Genomic DNA, 14,961 nt, shown 5'->3' on the forward strand with positions numbered 1-14,961 from the left:
TTGGCTATTAATCAAATTATGTATTATGTTATATAGGAGTATGTTTGAGATATTATAATGTATACAAAAATAATTTGGTCTTTAACAAATATTCAAATAAGATTTTTAAAAAATAAGATGGATACCCAATTTTTTAAAAGCATCTTATTATTTTGATATCTTATAAGTTGTTTTTAAAAATTTTATCTAACAAAATTTCAAAGCTTATAAGTTGTGCCAAACACCCTTTAAATTTTCCTATTATAGAGACAAATGATTTGGTATCATTATCTTTTTTTTAATTTATTATTTCAAAATTATAATTTAGTCTTTTATTTTTTTTTTAACCATTAGGTCATAATCATTAAAAATTTCAGTTTAGTCAGTCACAAATTTTTACAATTAATGGACCCTCATTTAAATATAAAATAAATTAATTATAAAAATTTCAGTTTAGTCTGATGCTTGGACAACTATGCCATCATCCAAAACACGACATGCCTCATTCACCACAGGAAAGAGTACCATCTCAGTAATTTCTTCATCAGTCACAGTTATAGGCTGCAAGGAAGATTTTATGGGAAAGATAATAACAGAAAAGTTTCAATCACACATACAATTTTAGAATAAGAGCAAGACTAAACAGACAACAAAATATACCACTATCACGTATCAAGTTTGCAAACGAAAACTTAAAATCTTTTTCAGACCTTCCCACCAGGCATGATATTCGTGAGCCTCCTAGACTCTTGTATTATTGGGAGCACTGAAGGATCAGGCTTTGGCTTGCTTCCTTTCACATATATATATAATATCCTTTCCATTATTTTTGCCTGCACAAAGTTGCACCAACAATTAGCAAGGGAAGATGTATGCAAGACCTTTAAATTAAGCAAGAACAATAACTTATCTCGATCATTTCTCCCATTTTTCATAAGCAAATCAACCAGTGGAGATATGAAAGTGCGATCAGGAAAGGACAAAGAAAATTCTTTTGTTGCTGCAACAGCTACTCCATATCCTGCGACATCCTGGAGCCTGTAAGGCACCAGGTATTACAACCATTTCCATATATAATCTGCCAGCTGAAGGGAAACATGAACATAGTGAAAAAACAAACTCTACCAAGAATCAGTATTCTCAATCAACGTGATTTCTAAAAACATTCCTCGGGTCTAAACACTATTTGATAAAATAGCCACTGAGAAATACATTTTTCATAAAATAACTCAATAATGAAATGCCATAAGTAGTCGCTGACAGACAGGCAAGGCCTATGTTGCATACATGACGTAAAGGAAAGAAAATTACTGGAATGGGCCCATAGGCAGGCCAAAATCACTGATTAGCTGGTCAATTCTGAAAACGTCCACACCCAAGTTAGCCAAAAGATGTGCACTTTGAGAATATGGAAAGAAGGTTCTATTCACAGCAAAGCCAGTGCAGTTTCCTACTACAACAGGAACTTTCTTTATGGTCTTTCCAGCTGTCATTAGATCAAGAATTACTTGAGGCGAGGTCTTCTCTGTCCGCACGATCTCCAGAAGAGGCATTACATGGGCAGGACTGTCAAGAGTGACAACACGATCAGCAACTGGAGTATATTTAGTCATTTCTAAAACAAAATTTGCTGTCAATACGATACAATACACAGTTCCAAATTGATTTAACTAAATTAAACTCCTTGAACTCTCCATAGTGCCGTCTAAGCATATAAATGCAAGAATACTTGGAATGAAGGTATTCAGTGTGGCCTATATGATCCTAACAGATTCAAAAAAGAGTTCAATGAGGGGGCAAGGCATCACAGGTGAGGGTGGTGACTTTTAATAGAAAGAGAGGAATTATTATTTGACCAAAACATATGTTTTCCATGTTCGGATTTCTAGACTCAAAGTTATGACATCTACATTGAAAGGAGATAGAGAATCGGACTACAGAAATCTTTTGGCAACCAAGGTGGAAGATTATTTATGTGTTTTATCAATCCGACATAATGCAAAGGTAGCACATTCTATTTCAATTTGTGAGAGAAAACAAAGAGTCCTTTTCCATCTTCACACCACTTCACATCCACATTACAGCCATGGTAATGATCATAACATTGCAAATATTAAGAAACTCCAAATTGCTATGCTCTTTGGCCAACATCCGAACTGCTCAAGAGCAAGAATAAGAATTCATGATTTCTAATCTTTACTTTTTCCACTCAGTGAAATTGAGGAATTAAATTCCAGAATTTGTCAAGAGGGTGTCAACCTGAAAAAATGTGCACCCACAATCCAAACTTGTGCTTTGGTCTTTTCTCCAATTATATTGAGGTCTATAGTAGATGAGTTTGATGCCAAAATACAGTGCGAAGCGCACACACCTCAATATCCTCAAAAATTTTCTGTTTTAGGGAAATATTTTCAATAACAGCCTGCAATTAAGACAATTATATAAGAAAAGCAGAACATTAATTGGGAACTGTGACATTAATTCTTAGTAGCCACAGTTCGCAAAGATAACAATGTAGGAAATCCACAAACATCATAGCAAATCAATTGAGGCTTATCTTCTGTTTCCTTCATCAAAATCAATAATTAATTTTGTCGGTGACAGTGAATCATGGATGGAAGAGAACTCTTTTTAAATCATATTTTCAGTGATTTCTAGTTCGAACTTCCATATAGCTTCTTAGAATCAAAATTATAAGATGTTCAGCTTATTGTCAGTAAAATAAGTCGTGGAAAAAGCACTGATGGAACGATAATTTGGAATCGTGCATCCTTCTAAAAACTTGATTTGACAAATTGATAGATATATCTCTAGAAAATCACACACACTATCTATCTAACCTACCTCTATGATCATATCCACGTCCTTGAATTCAGAGTATTCTAAAACACATTTAAGCATCAAAAGAGCCTTCTCGGCTTTATCCAGCGTCAATTTTTTTCGTGATACCAAACCTCGGACATTGACTGCAATACAAAGTATGAAGCATAACAACCACATGAAAATTGAACAAAGTATGAGAATATTTGAACCTCCACCGAACTGTAAAAATTCATATTTATTGTCAGATCACATGATATCCATTTCTTCCTTAGGTACAATTGCATATGTTTTCTTGCTAGAATTTATAACTTGAAACTACAAGATTAATTTAAACACATGCTAACTAACCTTGAATTGCTTTTAATCCCTTCTGAAGATAATCAGAATTGATTTATTTCAGAACAACATAAATATAGCTCAAAATAAAAGTTGTGGCTATTCCAGAACCCATTAGTCCTCCACCAATAACAGCAATTTTCTTTATTCGTCTCGCGTAAGTCCAACATCTGTCACATTAGGCACCTGTATGATTCAACAAAAATTAAATTGTTGGCTGAGACACGAGACAAATAAATTCACAAGGCACCTGTATGATTCAACAAAAAATAAATTGTTGGCTGAGACACGAAACAAATAAATTGACAACAAGAAGGAAAAGAGGAAAGGCAATTTTAAAAGTATTATAGAAAACTTTCACAAATCAGACACCAAAGAAAATAGCAACATCATGCAACAAATAGAAATTGTCCATAAGACGAGAAATCAAAACCCAAGGCAGAGGCAAATGGTTGCAGTAAGGAAAATATGGGAAAATTGCATCAGCAACCCCTGTCAAAATTCAAAAAAGCTAAAAACCCTCTATGTAAAATTAATTTCATTTAAAACCCTGGGTTTTAAAAATTAGACCCCTTGCAAATGGGGTAAATTTGCTTGAATTCTAAAAACACTACGATTAAATGTGCTTGATTTTTGAAAACTCGGGGTGTAAAATCTACAGGGAATTTCGTAATTTTTTGCAATTTCACAAGGGTGTAAAATGCTATTTGCCCGTGAAAATTTATCTGAGACTCCGCATTGGAACTGTGACGTTTTAAACAGTAATATTGGATCTTAATAACTTAAGTTGACAAGATAGACAGCTTTGTGAATCCTAAAAACTTAAACTTAAGTTGGTCCCTGTACTCTAAGATTGGAAGATGAAGAACCACACAGAAAGTTCTAGATCAAGCGGCCTCAACAGAATAGCAGATTATATATGGGGTGAATTGAGGTCCAATCAAAAAACTATTGAGCTACCGCTGAAACTGAGAAAATTTTGGAAATGAACACTTTGCATGAGTAGGTAGTGTTCAACTGGGACAAGTCATCGATTTTGAATGGTGACTGTTGTTTGTATGTCCATTTTCTTACATAGTAAATTCATGTATCGAAGTGCACTCTTACTCCAAATGTTAGCATTACATATTTGTCTCAAGTTTGCCAACTTATGCCATGTAAGACTTTTAGACCAGCAAGTTATTTTTTTTTTCTTTTGGCCCGATCAAAAGTGCCCACAGATTTAAATATGTGCCCCTGCACCTTTGTTGTTGCCCTTTGAATCATATTTTTATCCAAAATATTGCTAAAATCATCAAGTAACAAACAGTTCATAAGTGCCACTGCACCTTTGTTGTTGCCCTTTGAGCAAAAAATGCATGAACAAGGCCTTTCGATGTGTCTGTTTTCACTAACTCCTTGAATACTTCTGACTCCTGCAAAACAAATAATTAAATCTCACAAGGAGCCAAACTATAAGATGCATTGTATACAGCAGATTAAAATATGCTCCACATAAAGTAGAACTCAAAAGGATAATAACCCCCAAAGTAGTTGATTTATAAAACTGTTTACAAAACCGTTAACTTGCCTTTGCAAAAACTAAACTCTAAGATAAGTTTGATACCAAAGATTAAAATTTGTCCTCGAAAGCGAACTTTAAGGATATTAACTCCTAAAAGTGGTTTCAGAAAAATATTTAGAAATCCAAGTCAAAAAACCAACTTGTCTTTGTACGTGGCTAAACAATAAGATAAGTTCTATATCACAGATTAAATATGTTCTACAAAAACTAGAACTTTAAAAGATATTTACTCCCAAAGATAGCAGTTTAAGAAAACTATTCACAAAACCAAGCCCAAGAAAACTTGCCTTTAAAACTCTATGATATGCTCCATGAATTATTCCTTCTGCAATCACATCAAGACATGCCTGGTGCTGAAGCATATTTTTAACAGTCTGTTTGACCTGTTGCATGTCTAGCCATTTTTATCAAATCAATCCCATCATACAGTGAGCCAAGTTTTTCCACATTATGAAGAGGACGTATCCACGACTTGCGCCTTCGGGCGATGTCTAATGCCCATTGTCTAGAGACTTTCAGCAATTCTTCTGAAGCCACAATAGCATCAACAAGGCCTAGCTTCTGTCCTTCTTCTGATGTTATTGGTCTAGATGACTTGAAACATCATAGATAGTCAAATAAACATAAATACCAAACAAACGTAATGAGCATGATAACATTAACAAGGGCAAACTTATCTTGGGAAAGAGAGGTGTATACAAAACTAGGAGATATTTTACAGTTAAATTTAGAGGATGTATATTCTACACATGCACAGATTACGAGCTCTAGAGGTAAACTTCGGTGTCATAAATATATATGATAAATTAAAAATATGTTTTCTCATTCTGAACATGATAAGAAAAAAATTATGAGTGAATCGACTGGACTGGAAAACAGAAACTTGACTTAAAAAAGTAATCAAGATCTTCTCAACCATATCAATGGAACAAGTGAAGCTTCAGACAAAATATTCTCACCTGCATGCTGAAAATGAACTTTGGACACGATGCATAACAGATTATGTGATTGGGACATAAGCTACTATAGTTGATCGTTGAGACAATGATCACAACATCACAGGAGTATGATGGGAAACAGAATTTAAAATATGAGGAAAAATCAAATGTCCACGATGTCAATTCTTGCCACCAAATTCTATCAGTTTAGCTACAAGGGAGAACCTACCAGCAGAATAACAACTGCTTTTTCCAATCCTATAAGCCTAGGGAGACGTTGTGTACCTTGTAAAACAGCCATGATCAGAAAATCATTGTCATTGTTTGAAATTATATAACATTTCCCCATCCAACCCTGATAAAAAGAATTATTATCTTGCAGTCATACCTCCAGCTCCAGGGATGACTCCAAGACTGAGTTCTGGCAGACCAAGTTATGCTTTTGGTGCAGATATGCGTGCATGACAAACCTACAACAATGTTCCAAATATGACCAAATGAGATTTAACTGTTATCAGATATGATGCTCTGGGAGTAAACTCTTGAAATATCAAATATCTGCACGAAGATTACGAACCATTGCCAATTCCAAGCCACCTCCAAGAGCAAGTCCCTCTATAGCAGCAACAGAAGGTTTTTTTGCATCTGATGAAGGGATTGGGTATCAAATAAAATTAAATAAGTTCCGATAAAATGCCACATAACATTTAAAATTTGAAAATCTTGAATTGGTCAAAAACCTTCGATTATATTGACCATGAGATCCACAGATACATCAGGCAAGATAGAAATGTCACCTAAATAAGCACATTTTCAATTTAGTTCCCATGCATGTGGTATTGATTCATTCAATAACATCAACAAAATGAGACAAGCAGAGATGTTAACGCATGCATACCAGTTCTGTGTACCGTTTCAAATACATTGAGGTCAAAACCTCCAGAAAATTTGCCGTCATTGCCTTCAAATCGAGAACACTTAGAAAATCAGTTGTTACTTCACTTACTTGTTACGTAAAACAACAAGAGATCAAAGTCACTAAATCCTCTACAACTGTAACGCTTTCAAGAATTAGAATTTAAATGAATTTCCCTCCTGAGTAGCAATTGCCAATTACTCCTCCAGGAATTGAATACCTCGCAGAACTATTGGTCTTGTCAAATATATACTTTACTGAGGAATAACAGTTGAGAATAAGCAGATGACTATTGAACTCTTTCAAATTTATGAACACGGAGAACCAACCGCGAACAATACAGTGAAGGGATCTCTATTTAAAATTCCATATTTCCATTTAACATCTCTACATTTATGTTCATTATTTCACAATCATTGTTCAATATATGTTCTCAAATTTTATGCACTTTTAAACTTGTGTCATTCAATATTTGATAATTAATTGAAATCTAATCTCAAGAATATTTAACTCAAGGTAGGAGGTTCCATCGGACACGGTTCGAGTCCACCATAACCATGTGACATTCCATTAATTCTCAATAATTAGATCATAGAACTCAGGTTTATGTGATACGTTTATATGATTTCCAAAAACTCAGGAAAAAAATTATTTTAACAATCAGCAAGAACACATAAATATATATATTTTAATACATGCAAATAAAAAATATTCAAACATATTTCAACTTCAAAATATTATTGTTGGAGTCAATAAATCGCGAATCTTTCACTCATTAATACATAAAAATAAAAGAATCCACACATATTTCAAAAAATTTACATATATTTCAATTTCAAAAAATTCAGACATATTTCAATTGCAATAAATCGCAAATCATCTACTTATTTCAACTTAAAAATATTCTTAATTAAAAAAACTTAAAACTATGGAAAAATCATGACAATAATCAAGTCAAACTAAAAAAAATTAAAATCAAAATTAGAAAATTTTATTGGAGTCAATTTATTCAACAATTTGACAGAAACAAAACTGTTTTGTCATATATCTATGCATATATATTATTATAAACAAAATATTAATCATTATTTGTGTAAAAAAATTAGGTGGACAAAAAAATGCAATTTGTTTGAGAACTAGAATGGATGTTTTTCAAATCTTTTAACGCATGAAATTGATGAGGGAAGAAAAGAGATTGAGAAAGAAATTGATTGTGAGTAAAGTTTAATAAAAATATTATTTTAATAAATTAACTTAATTGAAAGTTAAAATTGATTAGAGTAATTTAGTGGAAACTATTTAATAAAACATCCAAAAAAATGCTCGGTTGCATAAAAGTACCAATAAGAACAACAGCTTTAACATCGTCTCTTCTCATGGCCTCTGTATACTTCTCCTTCAACCCTTCGAAAACTACACAACCAGAAAAAAAAGTAGAACTGCTGATTTCATACACACATAACAGCGTAAACAATTTCAAAACGCAAAAATAAGGGTGGCATCTTACTGGCAATGGCCAGAGCGTTAACTGGAGGATTAGAGATGGTGATGACCGCAACCCCGTCGTCTCCCACCTCCATGGTCACCGTAGCTTGCTTCATTATTTCGGATCAAAATATGGCGTTCGCTTGATCCACCGAGAAGAAGTAGAAAACCAAACTTGGCAAGTGTTGGTATAATAATGCGAAGGCAATTTCCTATGTCGTTGATGTAAACTTCACTTGGACTCGTGAAACATGTTTGCGGTTTGGTTCAAATCACGGAACCGCACATTTTACATGTTATGAAAGGTGGTAGTTCTCTTGTAATCTGGCGAGATGTTTTAATTTTATTAATATTTACCATAAAAAATCATATTCTTAATATTTTTTCATGGATCACTCAAATAAAGGATCCGTCTCATAAAATAATATTTGTAAATATTTATGATAAAATCATACGAACGCTTAAAGCAAAACATATTTTGATTGTCAAAATAAATAAAAAAATTTTAAAACTTTCGTTGCGTTTGGTCCTGTAGAAAACCGGGATCCAACATACCGTACGGTTTTCAGATGCTGACTTTGCTCCTCGCTGTTCCTCGAATAAATCAGTAATTCATCTATAAAAACTAAGAACCGTCTTACACAAATTTTTGTACTCGAGCTACTCAACTAACATACAGTTATCATATTTCTTTTATGTCCAAATTTAAATTATTTGATGAAATCGTAGGATATGTTTGGTATTTACTTCAATAAATTGTAGGTGATTTGATTGAGGAATTTGCGTATAATTGTTCGCCACGTTGCATATCATTATTATTTGAAACGCACACGCACGTGATTTATGAGAAAAACGTTGGATTTCAAAATCTTGTGTTATGCCTAAACATTGATTTTAATACTTCTTTCATTCCAAAATATAAATGCTATATTTTGACGAATTTTAATTTTTTTTATGAGATAATATCCAATTTAGTCTCACGTTTTATGTTATTTTTTCGAATTAGTCCCTCGTTTTTCATTTATCACGAATTAGTCTTTTATTTTTCACTTGTTTACTGAATTTGGTCCACATGTTCATTTGATAATTAACACATGGAGAATTACATTTCAACGTATCAAAATCTCTCATGTTCTTGTCTTTTAACACGTCGTATCTGAACACATACAAAGCCTACTTTTGTATAAATGAATAAATAATTTTTACTCAAAATGCCATGTAATAAATGTTATCGACCTATCTAAAGAGAATAATACATATTTCCCAGTGTGTAAAAGAAAAGAAGCACAACTTCAGCATTCCGTGAGAAATTTCCCCATGTTTTCTCAAACACTTACAAAAAACATCGTTGTTTTTCTAAAAATATATTAGATTAACAAAATTTCTACTAAAATTTGTAGAATAATCATTTGGAAATTTCCCAGATATTTAAAATTTAAAAAAGCATTGATTTATCAAACTTCCATCAAAACAATACCAAAACACTTTTTGTAATGAATCGAGTCTGAAGAATGAAACCGTTTCTATGATGCTTTATATTTGTATAAGCAAAGAACTTCTATAATAACCATATAAGAATGTCCTGGAACCACATCAAACACTGTGAATAATAATACTCTGTGTTGCAACTTCCTCGTCCACTGCTTGTAAACACCTCTTGCACTAATGGATAGAACAACTCGATCCTTGTCCAACGTCACTTCAAGAAAGATCCCTTATATTTGAGAATCAATAACCTCTGCAACTGAACTTTGGTAATTCGCTATAAGATCCCTGAAAGAGAAGCACATGCGCACATGAAGACCAGTTAGACATCACAGTTTTGATCAAATCTAAATTTCACCTCAACATATATACTTGAACATTGAGAGAAACATGAACATGTGATATGAATTTTGCTTTTGTTGAGCCATATCATGTTAAGAACGAACCTTCTTTGAGTTAACAAGTTTTGGGTTTCCTCCATTTTGTGCTTTTGTCCGTCAACCACCTGCCAACCATATTTCCGGGAAGGGAAACCAACATAAACAATGATCCGACAATTGTCATATATTAGCTCAATAACTATTCAAACCAGATCAAACACAAGATTTCTTTCCCAAGTGAGGAAGTGAGATGAGCTGTCTCAAATCAAGCTTGATAAAACTACGGTTTTTGGAGTTCAAACTCGAACTCTGTTTCAGCTATTCATGAGCTCCCTTGCATTAAATTAATTAACTGTTCGTTATATTGCAATAATATAGATTAATATTACAATGTTATTTTCTTCAATCTATAAATTCTCGAAAAAAGTTAACCAACTCGACTAAAGTTCATGAGCCAAACTCATGACCTGAGCTCGTGAACATGTTCATCAAAAACTTTTACAGAGTTTAAGCTGAGCTCATGAATCATGCCAAAAAGATCCAAAATAAGTGTATAATAAAAAAAAACTACGATCATGCCAAAAAGATCCAAAATAAGTGTATAATAAAAAAAAACTACGATCATGCCACCACCTTGAGAAAAATTAGTATGTATGAAACCAATCTTTCAGTTTCATCTCTTTATTCTTTGAATCTATTTTGAAGTGAGCAAAAAGAACCCAGTTGATCAAAGAACAGAACAGCGTGATCTACCGTGGATTTTGCCTTAATTGTTCCACCGATGGAGTTCAACAGCTGCTGGCACTTCTCAAACTGCGCGTTCAATTCAGCAACCTTCCAAGGAAACAATTTAAACTCATTTTCGTAATTATGAATTAAAGGACAAATTTAAAAATTTTCAGTAAAAAGATCGAAAACAGAGATTTACTAACCAACGCATCTGTCTGCTGGTCCCTCGTACCATTTTCGGTTACTTCGGCTAAATTCTCCAATAACTATATATTAAAAAAATCCAAATCACAACCCCAAATCAAAAATTATAGATCAGCATTTGATTTAGAGAAAGGGGTAATACGTGGAGGATGTTAAAGTGAGAAGCCAGAGACTGGTTCTGCTGCTGCGGCTGTTGGAAACGGGGCTGCTGCTGGGTAAACTGCTGTTGAAATTGTTGCTCTTGCGGAAGAGATAGATGATCTTGATTGGAGGGAGTGTTTGGGTTACTGTGGGGCTGGATGTTGGGGACCATCGCCCAGTTCATTCCTCCGCCAAAATGCTCCATTATTGCTCTTTCGTTTTGTTTCTGAAAAATTTCATCATTGGAGAAGAACGAAGAGACAGTAGTAGTCCGAAACGACAACGTATCTTGGATTGTCGTGGGCCAAGAATTTTCCCCATTAATTAGGCTCTTAGTTTCTGATGTCAGACTCGATTTCACTATTCAGTTTGAAATTCATGAATTTTTTTAATAATAACATAATTTTTTAATATTAAATTTATACAATATTTATCTACATATTAGATACAGAGAATAAAATTCAAATACCTTTATTATTTAATAAATTTAAAATATATCATAATTAACATTAAATAATATAAAACATATAATAGTTAGATTTGAAATTTATGATATTATTTGGGCAAATTTAAAAAAAATACATCTGTATATCTTTCATTTAAGATTCAGTACCTAGAAGATTTTTTTTACAAATCAATACCTGACAACACTACAAACTTAGTTTTAGCTCCCTACATAGATAAATTTACATTTTTGTCCTTTTATTATTTAAATTAATATATAATTTTATCCATCAAATTTATTATGTTTTCCATCTACCAAAATATTAGTACCTATTATGAGGTTTCAAATACTTGATTTTGTTATTTGAATACTCCAAATGTGTAAAAACATACTATATTTTCGAACAATCACCATAAATTCAGTCGTTGTTGGTTTTTCATTAAAAATGCATTATGATAACTTATTCATGTCATTTTGTTTTTTAAAAAATATAGTTCATCACTCATCATGAAATAAGATTAAGCACTTATTTTGACATAAAAGTATCTGTTTTGAAGTTCCAGATACTTGATTTGGCTCTTTAAATACTCCAAATGTGTAAGAAAATACTGGATCTTGAACGATCACCATAAATTCAGTCATTGTTTGTCTTTTCATGAAATATAAATGGATGACAGATTTATCTCATTTAATATTTTTTTTGTAAAAAAATCAAATTCCTAATTGAGCATGTAAATTTTAAAGTACTTAGTCTTACTTGAGAAATGTCTATTTTGAATTTTCAAATACTTGATTTCGTAAATGAGATACTCACAATATGTATTAAAATACTGGATATTCGAATAGGAAACGTAAATTCTCCCAGTGTTGGTATTATCATGGAATATGCATGCATTTGGATGAGAAGTACCTAATTTGAGTTTGCAAATACTCGATTTGGTACAAGAGATAATGATAATATGTAATAGAGTACTTGATATTCAAATATGCAACGTAAGTTCACCAAGTGTTGGCTTTCCATGGAAGATTCATTTGGATGACATATTTATCTCATTTAATATATTTTTTGTAAAGAAAAAAAAAACAAATTCTCAAATAAGCATGAAAATTTTAAAGTACTTAGTTTTACTTAAGAAGTACATCATTTCATATTTCAAATACTTGATTTGGTACATGACATACTCATAATATGTAATAGAATACTGAATATTAGTGTTCTAAAAACCCGCTTAAGCCCCGCTTAAGCTTGAAGCTCGGCAAAAACGCCTCGTTTTGGAGAAAGCGTAAAAAAACGGTCAAACTGTAGTTTGACCGAATTAAGCGTACTTAAGCACAATTAATCACATCTATTTTTTTTAATTTTTTTATTTTGAAGGTATGTTTTTTTATTTTAAAATAATAAATTAGGTTTATAATTTAGATGTTTATTTTTTAATTTTAATTATGATTAAGCGTGTCTGATAATGATTTGACAAATATTTAACATTTTTAATGTGGTCTAGTTGGAAAAACAAATAAAGATTGTAATTTTGAGATTTTTATGCTTCTATAAATATGAGAATTACTGCATCACACTTAAATTTATCATATTTATGTATTATTTTATCTATTTATTGGTTTGAGATAATTACAATTACACTAAAGATAAAAAACGCTTTTTCACGCTTAAGCATGTGCTAATCTCGCTTAAGCCTGAAAAGCTTGGAGCTCGACATTCGCGCTTCAGGGCGCTTCACGCTTTTTAGAACCTTGCTGAATATTCGAATATGCAACGTAAGTTCACCAAATGTTGGTCTTTCTGTGGAAGATGTATTTGGATAACATATTCATCTCATTTAATATTTTTTTGTAAAAAAAAAAAACAATTTCCAAAATAAGCATGAATATTTAAAAATACTTAATTTTACCTGAGAAGTACCTGATTTCATATTGCAAATACTTGATTTGGTACACGAGATACTCATAATATGTAATAGACTACTTGATATTTGAATATGCAACGTAAGTTCATCAAGTATTGGTCTTTCGATGGAAGATGCATTTAGATTACATATTCATCTTATTTAATATTTTTTTGATAAAAAATATTCTCAAATAAGCATTAAAATTTTAAAGTACTTAGTTTTACTTGAAATGTACCTAATTTGAGTTTGCAAATACTTGATTTCTTAAATGAGATACTCACAATATGCATAAAAATACTGGATATTCGAATAGGCAATCTTTCCCTGAAAAATTCATTAGGATACTTATTCATGTCATTTAAATAAATAAACATAATTCATTATTCATCATGAACTAATTGGGATATGCATTATGAACATAGTTCGTAAATGAGCTTGACGTTTGCACTTTAAGCATACTATCGATTCTAAGATTAATTATTTATAAAATACTCATCAATATTAATTTACAATATTTTTTGATATTCACTGAATGACTTATTTGACAATTATACTTATTTGACATAATACTTATTGGTAATTATTCATTATATTTATTAGTATTTTTTTCTTTATACTTATGAGTATTAATTTATAATATCATTAATATTCATTTACAATACTTGTTGGGATTCATTAAATGAAAAGGCAATACTTAATTTGATATCATCTTCATTAGTATTCATTCATAATATTTATTAGTAATCATTCATTATATGTATCAATATTCTTTCATTATACTTACTATCAAATTTGAGTTTGTAAAAGGTAAAATCAATTATCAGTGAAATCTAATTTTGTAATACTTGTAACAATTTAGGTATCACATTTTTATTTCACGGATCTCATCATCAAAGGCCACTCAATATTGACTTCAAATTAGATATTTTGACATCATCAAATAATCGAATTTGAGTATTTAAATAGTAAAATCAAGTATTTGTGGGCTCGTATTAGATATTATTTGTATTAATTTAGATATCATATTTTTACTTCACGAATGTCATCATCAAAGACCACTCAATATTAACTTTAAACTATATAATTTGACATCCTCGAACAGATGAATATAAGTATTTAGGGAGTAAAATAAAATATTTGCGAACTCGCATTAGATACTCTTTGTACCAATTCAGCTATCATATTTTAACTTCATCAATTTAGATACTCTTCGTAGCAATACATCTTCTATAGAAAAGATCAACACTTGGTGATCTTACGTTGTATATTCGAATATCCAGTATTTTAATACATATTGTGAGTATCTTATTCAAGACATCAAGTATTTGCAAACTCAAATTAGAAACTTCTCAAATAAAACTAAGTATTTTAAAATTTCAATGATTAGTTGAGAATTTGTTTTTGTTTTTACAAAAAAAAATATTAAATGAGATGAATATGTCATCCAAATGCATCTTCAAAGGAAAGATAAACACTTGGTGAACTTACGTTGCCTATTCGAATATCCAGTATTTTAATACATATTGTGAGTATCTCATTTACGAAATCAAGTATTTGTAAACTCAAATTAGGTACTTCTCAATTAAAAATAAGTACTTGAAAATTCTCATGCTTAGTTGATAATTTATTTTT

The 14,961-nt window shown here is 31.4% G+C and overlaps 1 protein-coding gene and 1 pseudogene across 1 annotated transcript; both read right to left on the minus strand.

Annotated features, from left to right (window-relative positions):
- Window positions 1-432: 432 nt before the first annotated feature.
- LOC140960801 (peroxisomal fatty acid beta-oxidation multifunctional protein AIM1-like) lies at window positions 433-8,326 on the minus strand (annotated as a pseudogene).
- A 1,161-nt stretch (window positions 8,327-9,487) lies between these two features.
- LOC140961739 (mediator of RNA polymerase II transcription subunit 9-like) lies at window positions 9,488-11,281 on the minus strand. Its single transcript, XM_073420414.1, has 5 exons — window positions 10,982-11,281; window positions 10,839-10,901; window positions 10,660-10,740; window positions 9,973-10,031; window positions 9,488-9,814 (listed from the first exon to the last, which is right to left on the minus strand). Exons 1-5 carry the CDS (start codon window positions 11,183-11,185, stop codon window positions 9,757-9,759), a joined length of 465 nt encoding a protein of 154 aa, XP_073276515.1. The 5' UTR covers window positions 11,186-11,281; the 3' UTR covers window positions 9,488-9,756.
- Between the last annotated feature and the right edge of the window lie 3,680 nt (window positions 11,282-14,961).

The sequence above is a fragment of the Primulina huaijiensis genome, chromosome 16, assembly GCF_012295235.1.
Source record: "Primulina huaijiensis isolate GDHJ02 chromosome 16, ASM1229523v2, whole genome shotgun sequence".
Taxonomy (NCBI): Eukaryota; Viridiplantae; Streptophyta; class Magnoliopsida; order Lamiales; family Gesneriaceae; genus Primulina; species Primulina huaijiensis.

Excerpts from the sequence above, each read along its gene's own strand:
- LOC140961739 (XM_073420414.1), bottom strand. The coding sequence starts at position 11,185 with ATGGAGCATTTTGGCGGAGGAATGAACTGGGCGATGGTCCCCAACATC. Across the intron at positions 10,741-10,838 it reads ACCAGCAGACAGATGCGTTG|GTTGCTGAATTGAACGCGCA; the intron begins GTTAGTAAATCT and ends TTTCCTTGGAAG. Across the intron at positions 9,815-9,972 it reads AACTTGTTAACTCAAAGAAG|GGATCTTATAGCGAATTACC; the intron begins GTTCGTTCTTAA and ends CTTCTCTTTCAG.